The following is a 16933-nucleotide window of genomic DNA, read 5'->3' on the forward strand; positions in this document are numbered from 1 at the left end:
AAGACCTTCAGTACATCAAAAGTAAGATAAAGTAAAAAGACAAGCCACCAACTGGGAGAAGATGTTTATAACATATATAACTGACAAAGGAGTAATGTCCAGTATTATATGTCAAAAACTGCAAAATCAGTTGTCAAAAATGAATCAATCCAGTAGGAAAAACTTAAATAGGCATTTCACAGAAGAAACCAAACAACGAGTACATTTTTGGAAAAATGCTTAACCCCCTTGGTTATTATTCAAAGAAATACAGGTTAAAATTACAGTGAGAAACCATTCCTGCTTACCAAATTGGCAAAATTTAAAATAGTGAGAGTGTTAAGTAATAAAATTGATTAAAAGCCGCTCTGTAAAATAGTTTGACATTATCTTGAACTGAAGTTCAAGATGCAAATTCCCTATGATCCAGAAATTCTACTCCTAAGCATATATAAAGGAACTTGCGCATGTATACCAGGATACACATATGAGAATATTTATAGCACATTGTTTAGAGATACAAACATAAAACAGGAAAGAAATACAAAAGTTCAGGCTCGTGGTTGGTTACTCTGGAGAAGGAAGAAATGGGGTTGTGGAGGGGTGCACAGGAGCTTTACAAGTGATAGGTCCCTTTTCTTAAACTGAGTGATGGGTATTCTATTCTTAATATTGTTCATTATTCCTTATATGTGTTTAAGTTAAAAGAAATTTAAAAAGACAAGGAAGATAGACTGAAGAAATTCTGATGTTTATTTAATAGGCATTCCAGAAGAAGAGTGTAGAGAGGGATGGCAGAGAAGCCCTATTTCAAGAGATAAGCAAAGAAAAAGATTAATTAAAGCCATCTTCAAAAAGGAAAAACAAAAAAATAAAGTAGTATTTATTTTTTAAAAGAATATCCTTTTTTCTGGCTGTGCCACATGGCATGCGGGATCTTAGTTCCCCAACCAGGGATCAAACCCGGGCCCCCTGCAGTGGAAGCTCCGAGTCTTAACCACTGGACCGCCATCGAAGTCCCGATAAAGTCATATTTTAAAGGAGAGGATGGACTGCTCACGTTTTAGAAATTACCAGGCAGTATGCTCTCTGAATGTCTTAAGATTGAGAGAGTAAATTAACACCGCCCTTTAGGATTAAACTGAGGCCTGGGCCCCGTCTTACAGCTGTCCCCTCTTGTCTCTTCTCAGAGAGTACACGCTAGATGTGTATCGCCTCTCCTCCGTGGTCACACAGCACGATGCCAAGAAAGCAGGAGCTGAGGTGGTGAAGCAGGTGGAGCACCCTCTGCTGAGTGGCCTGCTGTACCCAGGGCTGCAGGTACCTGGGAGGGATGGAGTTGCCTGATGACCTTTTCTGCTCTAACTACTGGTCACAAACCTCTCTCAGCCCCAGTCAGACCCACATACTGGCTGTTCCTTCACCTTGCCGTAGGCCTTCCTTCCTGTCTTCCTTTCTCCCACTGCCCCTCCCCCAAGGCTTCCTAGACCACTCTTTTTTTTTTTTTTTTTTTACTTTATTTAGTTATTTTTGGCTGCATTGGGTCTTCGTTGCTGCACGCAGGCTTCCTCTAGTTGCAGCGAGCAGGGCTACTCTTCATTGCAGTGTGCGGACTTCTCATTGCAGTGGCTTCTCTTGTTGCAGAGCATGGGCTCTAGGCCTGCAGGCTTCAGTAGTCGTGGCACACGGGCTCAGTAGTTGTGGCTCGTGGGCTCTAGAGCCACAACTTGCGGGCTTACTTCCTCTGCAGCATGTGGGATCTTCCCGGACCAGGGCTCGAACCTGTGTCCCCTGCACTGGCAGGCAGATTCGTAACCACTGTGCCACCAGGGAAGCCCCTGAACCACTCTTTGACTTCTTCCCCTACCTGTCTGTCCTTTAAAACACTGCTCATCTCACATGTCTTCTTTACGGGTAATCATGATCCCTTAATTGAAGAACATTAATTTCAGAGTGACAAGTGAAAATAAATTTTAAGCATGATCTTATTTCCCATTAAGCAAAACAAACACATCATATTTCCTGTGTGTGCATATTAGTGTGAGCATGGAGAAAGCATGGAAAAATTCAAACCAAGCTATTGATACTGGTTATTAGCTCAGGAAGGTAGGATGAAAATGTCGATAGACTTAGCTTTTCCTTTGTATATTTCTCTAATGTTTGATATAAGAAAATCAAGTCATACAAACTACTGTATATAAAAAAACAAGGTCCTACTGTATAGCACAGAGAACCAGATTCAATATCTTATATTAAATTATAACAGAAAAGGATCTGTAATAGAATATATGTACATGTATATATTATATACATATGTAGAATATATATATACTTTATATACATATATAAAAAACTGAATCACTTTGCTATATACCAGAAACTAACACACATTTAAATCAACTAAACTTTAATAAAAATTTTTCTTTAATTTAAAAAATAAATTTTTTTTTTTAAAGTTGAAAGAAAGAGGGCTTCCCTGGTGGCACAGTGGTTGAGAGTCCGCCTGCCAATGCAGGGGACACGGGTTCGTGCCCCGGTCTGGGAAGATCCCACATGCCGCGGAGCGGCTGGGCCCATGAGCCATGGCCGCTGAGCCTGCGCGTCTGGAGCCTGTGCTCCGCAACGGGAGAGGCCACAACAGTGAGAGGCCTGCGTACCGCCAAAAAAAAAAAAAAAAAAAAGTTGAAAGAAAGAAAAGAAAATCAAGTCTTCCCTTGGTCAGTCACTCTAGATCTACAGTGTCCACTATGGTAGCCTCTTGTCATAGTCATATGTGGCTATTGAAGTAAGTAAAATTTTTAGTTCTCCAGTCACACTGGCTGTTATTTCAGTTTGCAGTTTGCTCGTGTGGCTAGAGGCTAACCTGTTGGACAGCACAGATATGGAACGTATTCATCCTCACAGAAAGTTCTGTTGGACAGTGCTGTTCTCACATTCTAACTGCTTGCTCACCTTCTCTTCCTCTCCTGCTGAATCCAGTTGGACACTAAATGTTATCAATTCTATTTCTTTTTTTTTTTTCTCAACCACTGCGCCACCAGGGAAGCCCTATCAATTCTATTTCTTAAAAATGTCTTAAATTCATTCTTGCTCTACGTCCTCACCGACTTGGTTCATTGTTATTTCTCACCTGGCCTCTCACAGCAGCCTTCTGGCCGTTTTCTTTATCTCTGGTCCTCAGGCCACCACTCCACACTCTGCCGCCTTACTGGTGTGATTTTTCTGCAGTGTGTGAATCATGTTTCTTCCCTCCTTAAAATCGTTCACTGGCCAGCATGTTGCTAGGCACCCTCACATGACATTCAGGGTCCTTACCAACTTTTCTTTTTTAAAAAAATTAATTTATTTTTTGGCTCCGTTGGGTCTTCATTGCGCAGGCTTTCTCTAGTTGCGGTGAGCGGGGGCTACTCTTCATTGTGGTGCGCGGGCTTCTCATTGCGGTGGCTTCTCTTGTTGCGGAGCACAGGCTCTAGGCGCGCAGGCTTCAGTAGTTATGGCACTCGAGCTCAGTAGTTTTGGCTCGTGGGTTCTAGAGCGCAGGAGCACAGGCTTAGTTGCTCCGCAGCATGTGGGATCTTCCCGGACCAGGGCTCGAACCCGTGTCCCCTGCATTGGCAGGCAGATTCTTAACCACTGCGCCACCAGGGAAGCCCTTTACCAACTTTTCTAACCTCATCACTCACCACTTCCCACACCCCTTGGAGTTTGTGCTTTTGCAGACTGAATCACTCATAATTTGCCTAAACACTTCACACCTCTGTGCCCTCTCACATTCTGTTTCCTCTGCATGGTGAAAAGCATCTATATATTCAAAACCAAGCTAAGCCCACAATCTGATTCTAGGAAGCCTTCACCACCACCAGTCTGAACAGAGATAATAATTTCTTTCTTCGTGTTAACATGTTCCTTAAATGAACATGTAAGTTAGCCCTTGGCATGCTGTATAGAAATTACGTATTCACGTGTCTCTCTCCCCAGCTAGTTAATTGGCTTCTTGAAGGCAGAATCTGGGTCTGATTCATCTCTGCATCCACAGGACTGGCACTAGGCCTGACATCTAATAAGTGATAGTAACTGTTTATCCTAGTTCAGTCTTGCCCCGTTTTTCTGAGCTCTCACAGGACTTCCTTTTTATGCCAGTTATTTGACACTTGTCACAGGCTGCCTTATTCATTGGGTACTTTTGACATGACTATGATATGTCTTCTCTCCCTTCCTCACTGGATTGTGAGCTTCCTGAGAGCAGAGACTCTTCTTATTTTTTTACCCCATGACATCCACATCGAATATTGTTCACTGCAGGCATTCAGCAAATGTGTATCTAGCTCTTGAAGCCAACAGGAAGGCTGAGTGCTGCTTATTTGCTTCCTGGTTCTACCTTCGGAAAATTTTAGTGGTTTTCAAAAGTTTCTGATTTCTTAGAAACTTCCCATACAGAGGAAATACAGTAGGAGTTTATGCTCATGTGTTTCTTTCCACAGGCCTTGGATGAAGAGTATTTGAAAGTAGATGCCCAATTTGGAGGAGTTGACCAGAGAAAGATTTTCACCTTTGCGGAGAAGGTTAGTGTCCTCTTTTTCCTATCTTTTTTTCTTTTGACCCGCAGAGGTGTGCATTAAAGTTTCTTCAATGTGCCAGTGCCAGCAATCATATGGTATGGTAGGTATTATTCACCTTGTTTTGCAGATGAGAAAGCTGAGGATAGAGAGAGTAAGAAAGCTGTCCAGTATCACACAGTTAGTGACTGAGCAGGAATTAGCATTCAGATCTGTCTGACTCAAAAGCCTGTGCTCTTGCTGCCACCACCAGGAAGCTGCCCCCAAAGCTGCTGGATTTGCTGCTTTTTTTTTTTCTTCTTTTTTGCTTCTTCCCTAATAGCTCAGTTTCCAGGGAAAGCTAACACCAGTCAGAACTACTGTTCTTTCCCAGACCATTTGGTCCATATTGCTCTGGATCTTAAATAAACGACTCATCTCTGAGATGAGGTTTAACAGGGTTTAAAGGAGGAAATTAGCACAAACCCATAATACTTCTTTTCTGGGAAAGAACTTGAGTAAGTTGAAAGGGGCTATTGAGAAGTGGTTGGTATTTTTGAAAGCTGCTCAAAACCTCTTATTGGTAAGGGAGTAGAGAAAACACTGCTAGTAAAAAAGTAAATTCCTGATGGGTGATTTGATGACTCTAAAATGTTTCTACCCTTTGTCCAAATAAGTATACAAATATGTCCTCAAGATATAATTTTATTGTATTTATTTATTTATTTTTTTTGCGGTACGTGGGCCTCTCACTGTTGTGGCCTCTCCCGTTGCGGAGCACAGGCTCCGGACGTGTAGGCTCAGCGGCCATGGCTCACGGGCCTAGATGCTCCACGGCATGTGGGATCTTCCCGGACCGGGGCACGAACCCGTGTGTCCTGCATCGGCAGGTGGACTCTCAACCACTGCGCCACCAGGGAAGCCCTATAATTGTTTTTTAAACAGTCAATTTTCATGTATATTTACCCCCACTTCCCTTTCTGATACTCTTGATTTCTTCCTGCGGTTCTGTGCCTTGTGCTTCCCTCTGGGATCATTTTCCTTTAGCCTAAAGACCCCTTTGTGTTTTGTGTTTGCAATGCAGGGCTCTTGGTAATGAGTTCTTTGGGCTTTCTTTTGTCTGAGGACATCTTTCCTTTGCTTTCTTTTTGTATTTTTTTCCCTTGGCTCTCAATGGGTATAAAATTCTAGGTTTGCAGTTATTTTCTTTTAGCATTTTAAGGAGTTGTCCTGTTGCCTCTGGCTTTTATAGTTTCCATTGAAAAGTCGCCTGTATGTATCATTGTTTCTCCTTTGCAGATAGTATATCTTTTCTCTGGTTGCTTTTAGTGTTTTCTCTGCCTCTGATTTTTAGCAATTTGACAATGGTGTTTTTAGCTTTAGTTTTCTTTGTATTTATCCTGCTTGGATTTTGCTGAGCTTCTTGAGTCTATGGGTTGATATTTTCATCACATTTGGGAAATTGTCCCCTACTATTTCCTTTAAATATTGTTTCTGTCCTCTTCTGTCTCTCCTCTTGAGACCCTAATTTTACACAGATTAGACCTCTTGATCATGTCCCACATGTCTCATAGTCTGTTCTGTTGTTTCCCTCTGTGCTTTAGTTTGGTTATTGTCTATTGATTTTTCTTCATGTTCATTAATCCTGTCTTCTGTTAAATCCATCCAGTATTGTACTGTGCCATTTTAGAACTTCCATTTGATCCTTTTTTATAGATTCCAATTCTCTTTTATAGTTCTCCATCTTTTATCCATTTTGTCCATCTTTTCCTCTGTTTCCTTTAACACACCAATCGTAGTTATTTTGACATCCTGATCTCCTTATTCCAGTATCTGGATTATCTGTGCGTCTGCTTTTATTGACTGTTTCCTCTTGACTGTCAGTCATTTTTTTTCTGCTTCCCACTTCTAGTACTTTTCAGTATATCAGAGACACCGTAGATATGCTGTAGAGGCTCTGAATTATATTTATAGAGTGCATGTTTTCTGTTTAATTACTGACTTGTCACCTTGATTCTGTCAAGGGTGGGTTTTAGGCTTTGTTAGAATAGGTCTATTTCAGTTTGCTCTTACTCCTATAATATGGACCTTATCTTAGTATGTGGCCTTTCTGGGGCCTCAAACTGAAATCTTAGGGTATTCACAAAGCCCTCTCTGCTTTGATTGGACCTAAACTTCAACTTCTGTCTCCCCAGCACTGTGGAGCCCCTAAAATTTGTTCAGGTCTCCAGCCTCCCAGAGCCTGTTCTCTGCTGGGCTTCGTGCTGTCTCTCCGAATGAACGCACAGCTATGAGTCAATCAAGAAAGCAATGGAGAACTTTGACCTAGATTTTTGGAGGGGGCTCCCTTCTCTCTGGAACCCTCCCCAAATCCTAGCCTCCTGGTAGCCCTGAATTCCAATCTCTATCTCCTCTGCTTAGTCAGACTGCTGCTCCCTGCTTGGTCTCTTTTTTCTCAGCACTCAGTTTGAAAAAAATGCCCTCAAGGAGAAAGCCAGGGTGGATGTAGGGTCACCTAACTCCCTTCTCTCAAGATTTGTAGCCCTACACTTGTTGCTGTCTAATGTCTGCAAATGGTTATTTGCAGCTTATAGAAATGGAATATTTCTATATTTCCAACTTTTAGAGTTGTTTATGGCGGTAGGGTAAGTCCAATAGCCTCACAATGTAATACTAATAGAAAAACAGTAGGAAAATAAAACCCTTGTTAATATTATGATCACCACTGAAAATTTATATATTCAGTAGAAAAAAAAGATTGGCACGAATATATCAAACTGTTATGTGGCAGGCCAGGTTAGATGAGATCAGGGCACCGAGGAGGAATTCATACTAATATCTGCTTTCGTGTGTTTCTTTCTAACCCCCTAGTACCTCCCTGCACTTGGCTACTCAAAACGGGTCCACCTGATGAATCCTATGGTTCCAGGATTAACTGGCAGCAAAATGAGCTCTTCTGAAGAGGTAGGTTGCCAGCTCTGACTTGAGTTGAGAAATCTTCAAGAGATGAAGAAATTGAGGACTAGAAAGAATAGTAACCTGGCTAACTAAAATTCTCAAATATCTGAGCTATAAGAAATCTTAAGTTATCCAATTAATTCCAGTGGTTCTTGAGTATTGAAGGACCCAGGGAGCAGTCCTGATGAGATCCAATCATAATTTTAAGTTTTACTGCTGCTGATAAAAAGTACAAGCAAAAGGACTTCCCTGGTGGCACAGGGGTCAAGAGTCTGCCTGCCAATGCAGGGGACACGGGTTCAAGCCCTGGTCCGGGAAGATCCTACATGCCACAGAGCAACTAAGCCCGTGAGCCCCAACTACTGAAGCCCACACTCCTAGAGCCTGTGCTCCGCAACAAGAGAAGCCACTGCAATGAGAAGCCCATGCACCACAACGAAGAGTAGCCCCCCGCTCGCCACAACTAGAAAAAGCCCCTGCGCAGCAACAAAGACCCAACGCGGCCAAAAATAAATTAAAAAAAAAATGTACAAGCAAAAGTAGTTTCTTCACCCATAGAACTGTGATAAAAGTCAGCCTTATTAATGAGAAGGCTGTGGTTGCATTTCACCAATTAGCATCTTTTTAAAAAAATATTTATTATTTATTTATTTATTTGGTTGCACTGGGTCTTAGTTGCAGCTGGCAGATTCCTTAGTTGTGGCTTACAGGCTCCTTAGTTGTGGCATGCGAACTCTTAGTTGCGGCTTGCGTGTGGGATATAGTTCCCTGACCAGGGATCAAACCCAGGCCCCCTGCATTGGGAGCTCAGAGTCTTTTTTTTTTTTTTTTTTTTGCGGTACGCAGGCCTCTCACTGCCGTGGCCTCTCCTGTTGCGGAGCACAGGCTCCGGACGTGCAGGCTCAGCGGCCATGGCTCACAGGCCCAGCCGCTCCGTGGCATGTGGGATCCTCCCAGACCAGGGCACGGACCTGTGTCTCCTGCATCGGCAGGTGGACTCTCAACCACTGCACCACCAGGAAAGTCCTGAGCATCTTTTTATTTTTCATTTAATTTTTATTTTATATAAAAATTTTATATAAAAAGTTAGAGTATAGTTGATTTACAATGTTGTGTTAGTTTCAGGTGTACAGCAAAGTGATTCAATTATACATACACATATACCCATTCTTTTTCACATTCTTTTCCCGTATAGATCATTACAGAATATTGGGTAGAGTTCCCTGTGCTATACAGTATGTCCTTGTTGACACCAGTTAGCATCTTGATTCTTAGGGTGATGTTTAATATAATGATTTTGATAAATATGATGTCTTTTAACATTTAAAAGTCCTGCTTGGGGAAAGTGCAGTTTTGTTCTGATCACTAAGGCACAGAATAGAAGAATTAGTGGAACTCAAAGATGTGAAAGGTTGGGTTCTGAGTTCCCAAACATGGCTGATCTTCAGAATCAGCTAGGGGACTTTTAAAAAAGAGAGAGAGAGAGTTGATTAAGGCCCTGTCCTTAGAGATTCTGATAAAGTGGTTCTGGGAAACAACTCAGGAATCTGTATTTTCTTTCAAAGCTTACTAGTTGATTCTGATTGGAATCATTTTTGGACACTCATCTAGTGCTTTAAGTCTGATTTCTAGATCTTTGTCTGATCATGAATTGGTAAATATAGGCATAGAAACCGTTATTGTTATTTTTAAAGGAATAGACTCGTTCCTTTTTCTCTCATTAAAATGCCCTATGTGTCAGTTGTTTCTCTGACAAAGTCTATCACTCACCCTATTTAGTAACGTTCACCATATCTTCATCCTGGAAATCAGTGCCAGCAGCAGTTCCTAAATGTGACTGCCGCAGAATCACTTGCAGAGCTTTTTAAAATACAAATGCCTGGGCCAACCCCAAGAAATTTTGGTTTATTAGGTTTGGGTGGAGCTGGTAATTTGTGTTATTTTAAGCACCCCAGGTGATTCACATACAGTCGTATGTTGACCAGAGCTTGGTAACCACTGGACACAAATGGGCGTTGAGTTCACTCACTCCAAAATAAGAAACAAAGCCTGTTACCCTAAAAAGGACAAATGGCTCTAGATAATACCTAATACCTGGTGTTGGTGATGGCTGTGAAACAAGTATTCTGACACACTGCTGATGGCAATGTCACTTGATATATGCCTGTCAGAAAACAGCTTGGGGCCTAGCAGTTTTTGGTAGCTATAATCCTAGAGAAGGCAAAAGGACCTCTGCAGAAATGTTCATCATAGCATTGTATATAGTTTGTAAAAATGAGAACATAATCCAACAGTTTAGAAATTGCCAAATAAATTATGTTGTCACTAATAATTGGGAATATAATACAGCATAAAAATTACAAGCGAAGACTAGGTAGCCACTCAAAAGTACTTATGATACAGTCTCAAGAGAAAAAACACAGGAGGTTTATTCTCCAGCTACAAATTTGTAACGATTCCATATGCTGCAAATAAGGCCTGGGAAGAAGAGAGAAAAATTAAAATATTTTTATTTAGTATTGTGAGTGGTCCTTCACTCCGATTAATTCTGCTTTTGTTAAAAGTCATTTAATGTTTAAATCTTTGTCCAAAAAAATTAAAATACAGATTAGTTGAGCATATTCTCATTTTGAACCACAAGAGGTCCTCCTTTCCTTCCTGGCTTCTAGGAGTCCAAGATAGATCTCCTGGATCGGAAAGAGGATGTGAAGAAAAAACTGAAGAAGGCCTTCTGTGAGCCAGGGAATGTGGAGAACAACGGTGTTCTGTCCTTCATCAAGCACGTCCTCTTTCCCCTCAGGTCTGGTAAGATACTGCCTGTTTTCTTCTCGGAGGCCAGGCTGAAATAGCAAAACCAGTGCTGTGATCATACTTGCGGTTTGTCACAGAGTCTTCCTCCAGGGGCTGGCTTCCCCGAATCTCTGCTCTGATTTCTCATATATTAATGTGTGATTGAAGTGGGGATATCGTTGAGTTATCTGTGTGTTTGTTAACAGGGTAGGTTCTAAGTGGGGTGTCAGGGTGAGCAGGGGTGGTAGAAATGAAGGGGTCAGGCAAGTGGACTAGAGGAATACAAAAGAGATGTAAGACACGATCGTTCCCCCGAGCTTGGATGCTAGCTGGGTATACGACATTGCCACTCATCCAATTTAAAAACAATAAAATGCCATATGATGAAGTTCAAGATATATGGCAGAAACTACAGATACCCATACATTTGGGCCAGGAATGCTGACTTGCCATTATCAGTGAGTTTGTTGGCATGGATCCTTTTTCTTACAGAGTTCGTGATCCTTCGAGATGAAAAATGGGGTGGAAACAAAACCTACACAGCTTACTTGGACCTGGAAAAGGACTTTGCTGATGAGGTAATACCAGAGGAGGAGTAATCTCCACTGAACTCATTCTGACAAATCTCTCCACGTGGCCTCGCCAGGTTTCTTGTTATGTGCCACAGGGCTCTGTCATCATGCTCTTGGGTCCATATATTTTGTATTAATGGCTTAGATTCATGTGGTTCATGGATTAGATTAGCAAATGGCACAAAACTAATATATTGGTGTCCTGATCACACTCCAAAGGACTTAACCTGGAATGAAGGGCCGACAAATTCAACAAGATGAAGCATTTCAGGGACAGGTACAAAATCAAGGTTCAGAAAAGAGACACAACTATAAAAGAACAGAATAGAGAATACTATTCATTTCAACAAACAGTTTAACAAAAGACTCACTAGGTTCGCATGTGTTTGGCACCATGCTAGGGGCTGGCATTACAAAGAGGATTAAATCCTCATGAAGCTCATAGTCCCTGGGAGAGGCAGACATGTAAATAAATAATCATTTACTGGTTACTGTACCAAGTATACATGGTCCAGAAATAGAACAGGAGGAAGTGATTACCTGGCTGTCTGGGAAAGCTTTATGGAGGGGACAACATCCAAACACGGTTTCACTTGAGGATTAGGAGTTCATGAGGAAACCTGTGAGGGAATGCATTGTGCACAGATGTGGTAAGATGAAAACAGCATGGTGTCTAAGGAATCACAAGTGCTTTCGTCTGACTAGAGTCTACAAGGTGATGGGGGGGCACTGCGGGAGAGGGAGGCAGGGCCAGATCATGAAGGGAAGGAGTGATAACAGTGTGTATGGGGAATGAAAGGAGAGGTCTTGACTGACTGAATTTGGGCTGAATCAGCAATGTGACGGGGCTGTCAGAAATGTTCATGAGGTCTTGGCCTCAGTCATCAGAAATGTAGAGTCTGGAACCAGGGAGTTGATCGTCCGTTCAGTTCTACATTGTTCTGAGTACCTTTGGGGTTGTGCATTCAGCCCTGGACTTCAATTGTGTGAGGTTTATTTGACAATCTGGGGTGTGTTGGTGGGGAGAGGAAGGATGCCATGATAGGGAACAGACTGCAAACTGTGTCACAAAGCACAGCTGAAAGAACTGGGCATGTTGAGCTGGGAAGCAAGTATGTGTTCACCCATCCTTGAACACAGGAAGGGCTTTCCAGGGAGAGGGGTGAGTTTCCTTCTAGTGGCACCAGATGGTTGAACTAGGGTTGCGGGTGGGGACCACAGGGAGGCTTGTTTAGGCTTGAAGAACTTTCTAGTGGCCTCAATGGTGTGGTGATGGGCAGGGCTGCCTGGCCTGACCTTGCATTCCCCATCACTGAGGTGTTCAGGCAGAGGCCAGAGGACCACTGGAGGCAAGGTTGTATGAGGGTTTGAGCATCAAGTGGAAGAAAAGACTCAATGACCTCTGAGGTCTGAGGGCCCTTAAGGCCCATTTTTTGGACATTTGGCAGCTATTGCTCTGAAACCCTTCTGTCTGCCATCTGAGGCAGCCACAGAACCCACACCGCATTCCTCAACCCTGTGAACAGTCCTTTGTGGGACTGATGAGACGGAATAGAAGAAACACTTCTGAAGAAAGAGTCTGACAGCGTAACCAGCAGCACGTTCTGTGATGGTGGACATGTTCTGTCTGTACTAACACAGTCGCCACTGGCCACATGTGTCTGTTGAACCTCACAATGTGACCAGTAAACTGAGGAACTGAATTTTAACTTACATTTAAATATGCACATGAGGCTTGTGGCTAACATATTGGACAGTGCAGGTCTAAAACTTTTCTATTAAAAATGAAACATTCGGGTGCTTCCCTGGTGGTGCAGTGGTTGGGAGTCTGCCTGCCGATGCAGGGGACACGGGTTTGTGCCCCGGTCCAGGAAGATCCCACATGCCACGGAGCGGCTGGGCCCCTGAGCCATGGACGCTGAGCCTGCGCGTCTGGAGCCTGTGCTGCACAACGGGAGACGCCACAACAGTGAGAGGCCTGTGTACCGCAAAAAAAAAAAAAAGAAGAAGAAACATTCAGGACTTTTCTGGATGGCACAGTGGTTAAGAATCTTCCTGCCAGTGCAGGGGACACGGGTTCAAGCCCTGGTCCGGGAAGATCCCACATGCCGCCGAGCAACTATGCCCGTGCGCCACAACTACTGACCCCACGTGCCACAACTATTGAAGCCCTCACACCTAGAGCCCACACTCCACAACAAGAGAAGCCACCGCAGTGAGAAGCATGCCTACTGCAACGAAGAGTAGCCCCCGCTCGCCGCAACTAGAGAAAGCCCATGTGCAGCAACGAAGACCCAACGCAGCCTAAAATAAATTTTTAAAAAAAAATGAAACATTCCCGAGGAAACGAAGGAATAACCTCAGAAACAAAAACATAGGCATTGTTTTATTACATGTATTCATACCTAGGGGACGTCCCCTCAGAATATCTTAGAAGATCCTTTGGGGCCAGATTTGGGATGTAAAAGTGGTAGTCACAGGACATGAGAAGAAAAAATGGAATTACTGAGCTCCTACCATGTACTAGCACTACTCACCATTTTTACCCATGTTAAGTGATTTAATCCTTATTCTGACTCTAGCAGGTAAAGGTATTGTTATTTTCATTTTTTAAGTGAAGAATCCAAAGCTCAGAAGGGTTAAGTGCCTGGTTGGGGGTCAGCCAGCTGGCTGGGACTCACCCCAGGCTCTAACTCCAAAGCCCTGTTCTTCCTTCTTGCTCACTCAGCTCCCCCCTCAGGCTGTCTCTAGCTCCTAGCTTCCCTATGTGAATGTTTCCCTACCTGTAAATAACATGTGCTTTACGCCACTACTCTGAGCATAAATGGAGGGACTAGAAGTAGTCAATTAAAAACATTCAGCCTCTAAAAATCCCCAAGTTAGTGTGAAATTCAGTGTCAAAAGACCTGGGTCTTGGACATATTAGATAACCTTTTGAACCTATTTCCCCTTCTCTGCTCTACCAGCTTCACAAGCTTGTTCTGAGGTTCAAATAAGACTCTGCTCAGAAAACACCCTGCATCCTATATGCACATTATTCTTAGTAGATTCAGGTGTCCTGTGCCCAGTTCACCTGTTCCAGTGCCCCTTCTCACCTGGCCTTGTACACTTGCAGGTTGTGCACCCTGGAGACCTAAAGAATTCTGTTGAAGTTGCCCTCAACAAGTTGCTGGATCCCATCCGGGAAAAGTTTAATACCCCTGCACTAAAGAAACTGTCCAGCGCTGCCTACCCAGATCCCTCGAAGCAGAGTAAGGCCAGCTGGGGAGGGGTCGGGCTTGAGGGGGTTGGGTGTGACATCATCAGGTAGAGAGCCTGTCAGTGGGCCTCAGAAAAGGGTCTGTCTTCAATTCAGGCCCAAGATGCCAGTGGTGGGGGCATGGTCTGAAGTGCAGGAATGTCATGCCCCGTTGACTGGTGGAATGGAACTCCAGTCATCTTGAATTTGGTTTGGTGGGTACTGTGAAGTGATTACATCCTGCTGTACCAACACTGCTGTGAGTGCTGGTTTGAGACATGTACTTTGATCCTTTCACAAAATCCGCCTCTTCAGTAAAGGAGACCAATTGGGTTAGACCATGAGGGTAACAGCTGCTTGGGCAGGGTCTGCGCAGCATCTCAGGGAAGCTCATCTCTAGATTTGCCCAGTTCCCTTCCACGTGCTCCTGACTGGTTCTTAGTTGGCCAGCCACGCATCCACGATGCTGAGATAACATTGACAGTCTTGTGTGGCCCTGCCAGAAAAGGAGGAATGGCTGAATATATGTGGAATGCCTGAATGGTGGCAAAGCTACACTTGGCCCCTCCCCTCCCCTCCAGCCCAATACCTGAAGGAGAGAGAGATGAAATCTGGCATGTCACTTCTCAAAGGCTGCTGGCTCTGTTTTAAAAAAGGTATAATTCAGTGGGTAGATTTTGGGGATTCTGCACTAAGTCCTGCTAGTGTCATTTGGGGGCATCAGCAGCTGACCTGTTACGGGAAGGAGGAGAGTTCTGAGCCTTGGGTTCTTCTCATCTCCAGAGCCAGTTGCCAAAGGCCCAGCCAAGAATTCAGAACCAGAGGAGGTCATCCCATCCCGCCTGGATATCCGTGTGGGGAGAGTCATAAGTGTGGACAAGGTACTCATTTTCCACCACGTCCCGGAGAGGCAGACGGGTCAGGTTTGTCTGCTTCCATCTGGAGGAAACCTGGCCTGGGATGGGAAGTAACATCCCTGAGGTCATATTGCGAGTCAGAACCCAGGCATCTAATTCCAGGCATCAGGCTTTTCCCTTTGCTATCTCTGGACCTTATTCAAACAAACACAGCCAGGAACTCAGAATACGGAGGGATGTTAGTCAGAAGGAGCTTGTTTATCTACCAAATCCAGTCTGATTGACTCACCTGGTCTCTCCCAGCTTGTCTGGACTAGCCACAGGCCTTATCTTGGATCAGCTGCTTTGTCCTTCCCTCTCCCCACCCCAGGAAATGGTGAAGGGAGGACTTCCTTTTTCCAGAGGCAGATGGCTATGCAACCAGTGGCCTGGGACCAGTGGTCTGGGTATTTTTTTCTCCCAGTATTGATTTGCTTTTCACCATATTAGACTAACCACCAAAACTACCTTGAAATAGCTGCTGATGCTCTTGTTTCGGATGGTGAAGCCAGCAGCTGCCTCTTGTCTTCCAGTCCCCCCAGGACTGGGATTGATCTGGTGCACACATGGCCATAATGGTGGCCACCCAGGCAGTTCCGGCCATTTTAACCTCTGTTAGAGGTTCCTTCCACTTCTAACACAAGTAATTAGGCTCGTGTTACTCAAATCTGCCTCTTTGGGGCCCCTTCTCATGTCTGCTGCCTGGGACCTGGAGAGTTAGGGCTAAGAGGGTTCCTCCAGGGCCTCAGTAAGGAGTGGATGCCTGTTTCTGGAGTCAGAGGGTTCACCAGGCCCCATGATCTATTCCATTATGATGTTCTCTGAGCCTGACCTCTCCTGCTGGCAGCACCCGGATGCAGACAGCCTGTATGTGGAGAAGATTGATGTGGGGGAAGCTGAACCACGGACTGTGGTGAGTGGCCTGGTGCAGTTTGCGCCCAGGGAGGAACTGCAGGACAGGCTGGTGGTGGTGCTGTGCAATCTGAAACCCCAGAAGATGAGAGGAATCGAGTCCAAAGGCATGCTTCTGTGTGCTTCTATGTGAGTGCGGACTTGGGGGGTGGGGAGCACAGGGCCTGGGGAGGCCCGGAAGAGGGGGGATTAGCCCACATGCTGCCCTTCCACATGCCAGGTGGAGGCCCTGAGAACACTACCCAAAAGATGATGCATGGAGGGATTATTTATTGTACAAGAGCCGTGGATGAAGCACTTTACCTAAAGTTAACTTTATTAAAACAGGAATTGAAGATTCTAAGCTGTGTGCATGCTCAGGTCTCTCTACTAGTAAGAGGTGAAACCAGGATTCAGACCCAGTTCACTGGCTGTTATGTCATATACTTCCTCTCCTAAAAGCCCAGATTTTGGAGTCTCTCCTGACATAGAATTTCAGTTCAGCCCTGGTTAACCCAATGCGGGTGATATCCAGAGACGTAGCACAGCAGTGAAGTACTCCGAGGGCCCTGGCATTGAGGGTTCCCTAGATCCCATTAGGCCCCTAGGAAAAGGCCCCAGTGCTTTGGCCTCCATGGCAGCTGGAGACAGTCCATAGCCTCACTCTTATCTTGTCCTGTGTGTCTTCCCAGAGAAGGGGCAAGCCGCAAGGTTGAGCCTCTGGACCCTCCTGCCGGCTCTGCTCCTGGTGAGCGAGTGTTTGTGAAGGGCTATGAGAAAGGCCAACCAGATGAAGAGCTTAAGCCCAAGAAGAAAGTCTTTGAGAAACTGCAGGTAACAATCTGCACTTTTTCCCTCATACCAGGGGCCGCCTGGACTGTCTTCAGATTGCTCTGTTCCTGAATCCACACCTGCCCTTTTCCCAGCTGGGCCTTCCTGCGTCTAAGCCCCTCTCTTCCTTCTTCATTCCAGACCTGTCAAATTAGGTGCCTGAGGAGCCTGTGGGCCCTCGCAGGTACTGAGCACTGACAGACTGTTTGAGGCACTGTGTCAGGGACTTGAGACATTTCCTCA

The 16933-nt window shown here is 44.5% G+C and overlaps 1 protein-coding gene across 2 annotated transcripts in view; it reads left to right on the forward strand.

Moving 5' to 3' along the window:
* YARS1 (tyrosyl-tRNA synthetase 1) overlaps positions 1 to 16933 on the forward strand; it is a 29167-nt gene that overhangs the window by 9951 nt on the left and 2283 nt on the right. For both annotated transcript variants that reach the window (XM_022575115.3, XM_022575116.1), the window contains exons 4-12: positions 1170 to 1299; positions 4461 to 4541; positions 7386 to 7478; positions 10142 to 10277; positions 10755 to 10840; positions 13950 to 14085; positions 14856 to 14953; positions 15816 to 16009; positions 16552 to 16693. In XM_022575115.3, coding sequence (XP_022430823.1) covers positions 1170 to 1299; positions 4461 to 4541; positions 7386 to 7478; positions 10142 to 10277; positions 10755 to 10840; positions 13950 to 14085; positions 14856 to 14953; positions 15816 to 16009; positions 16552 to 16693 — 1096 coding nt within the window. The remainder of the gene's footprint in view (positions 1 to 1169; positions 1300 to 4460; positions 4542 to 7385; positions 7479 to 10141; positions 10278 to 10754; positions 10841 to 13949; positions 14086 to 14855; positions 14954 to 15815; positions 16010 to 16551; positions 16694 to 16933) is intronic.

The sequence above is a fragment of the Delphinapterus leucas genome, chromosome 1 (assembly GCF_059928025.1).
Source record: "Delphinapterus leucas isolate spDelLeu-1000000601 "Yukka" chromosome 1, BTC_Dleu_Yukka2, whole genome shotgun sequence".
Taxonomy (NCBI): Eukaryota; Metazoa; Chordata; class Mammalia; order Artiodactyla; family Monodontidae; genus Delphinapterus; species Delphinapterus leucas.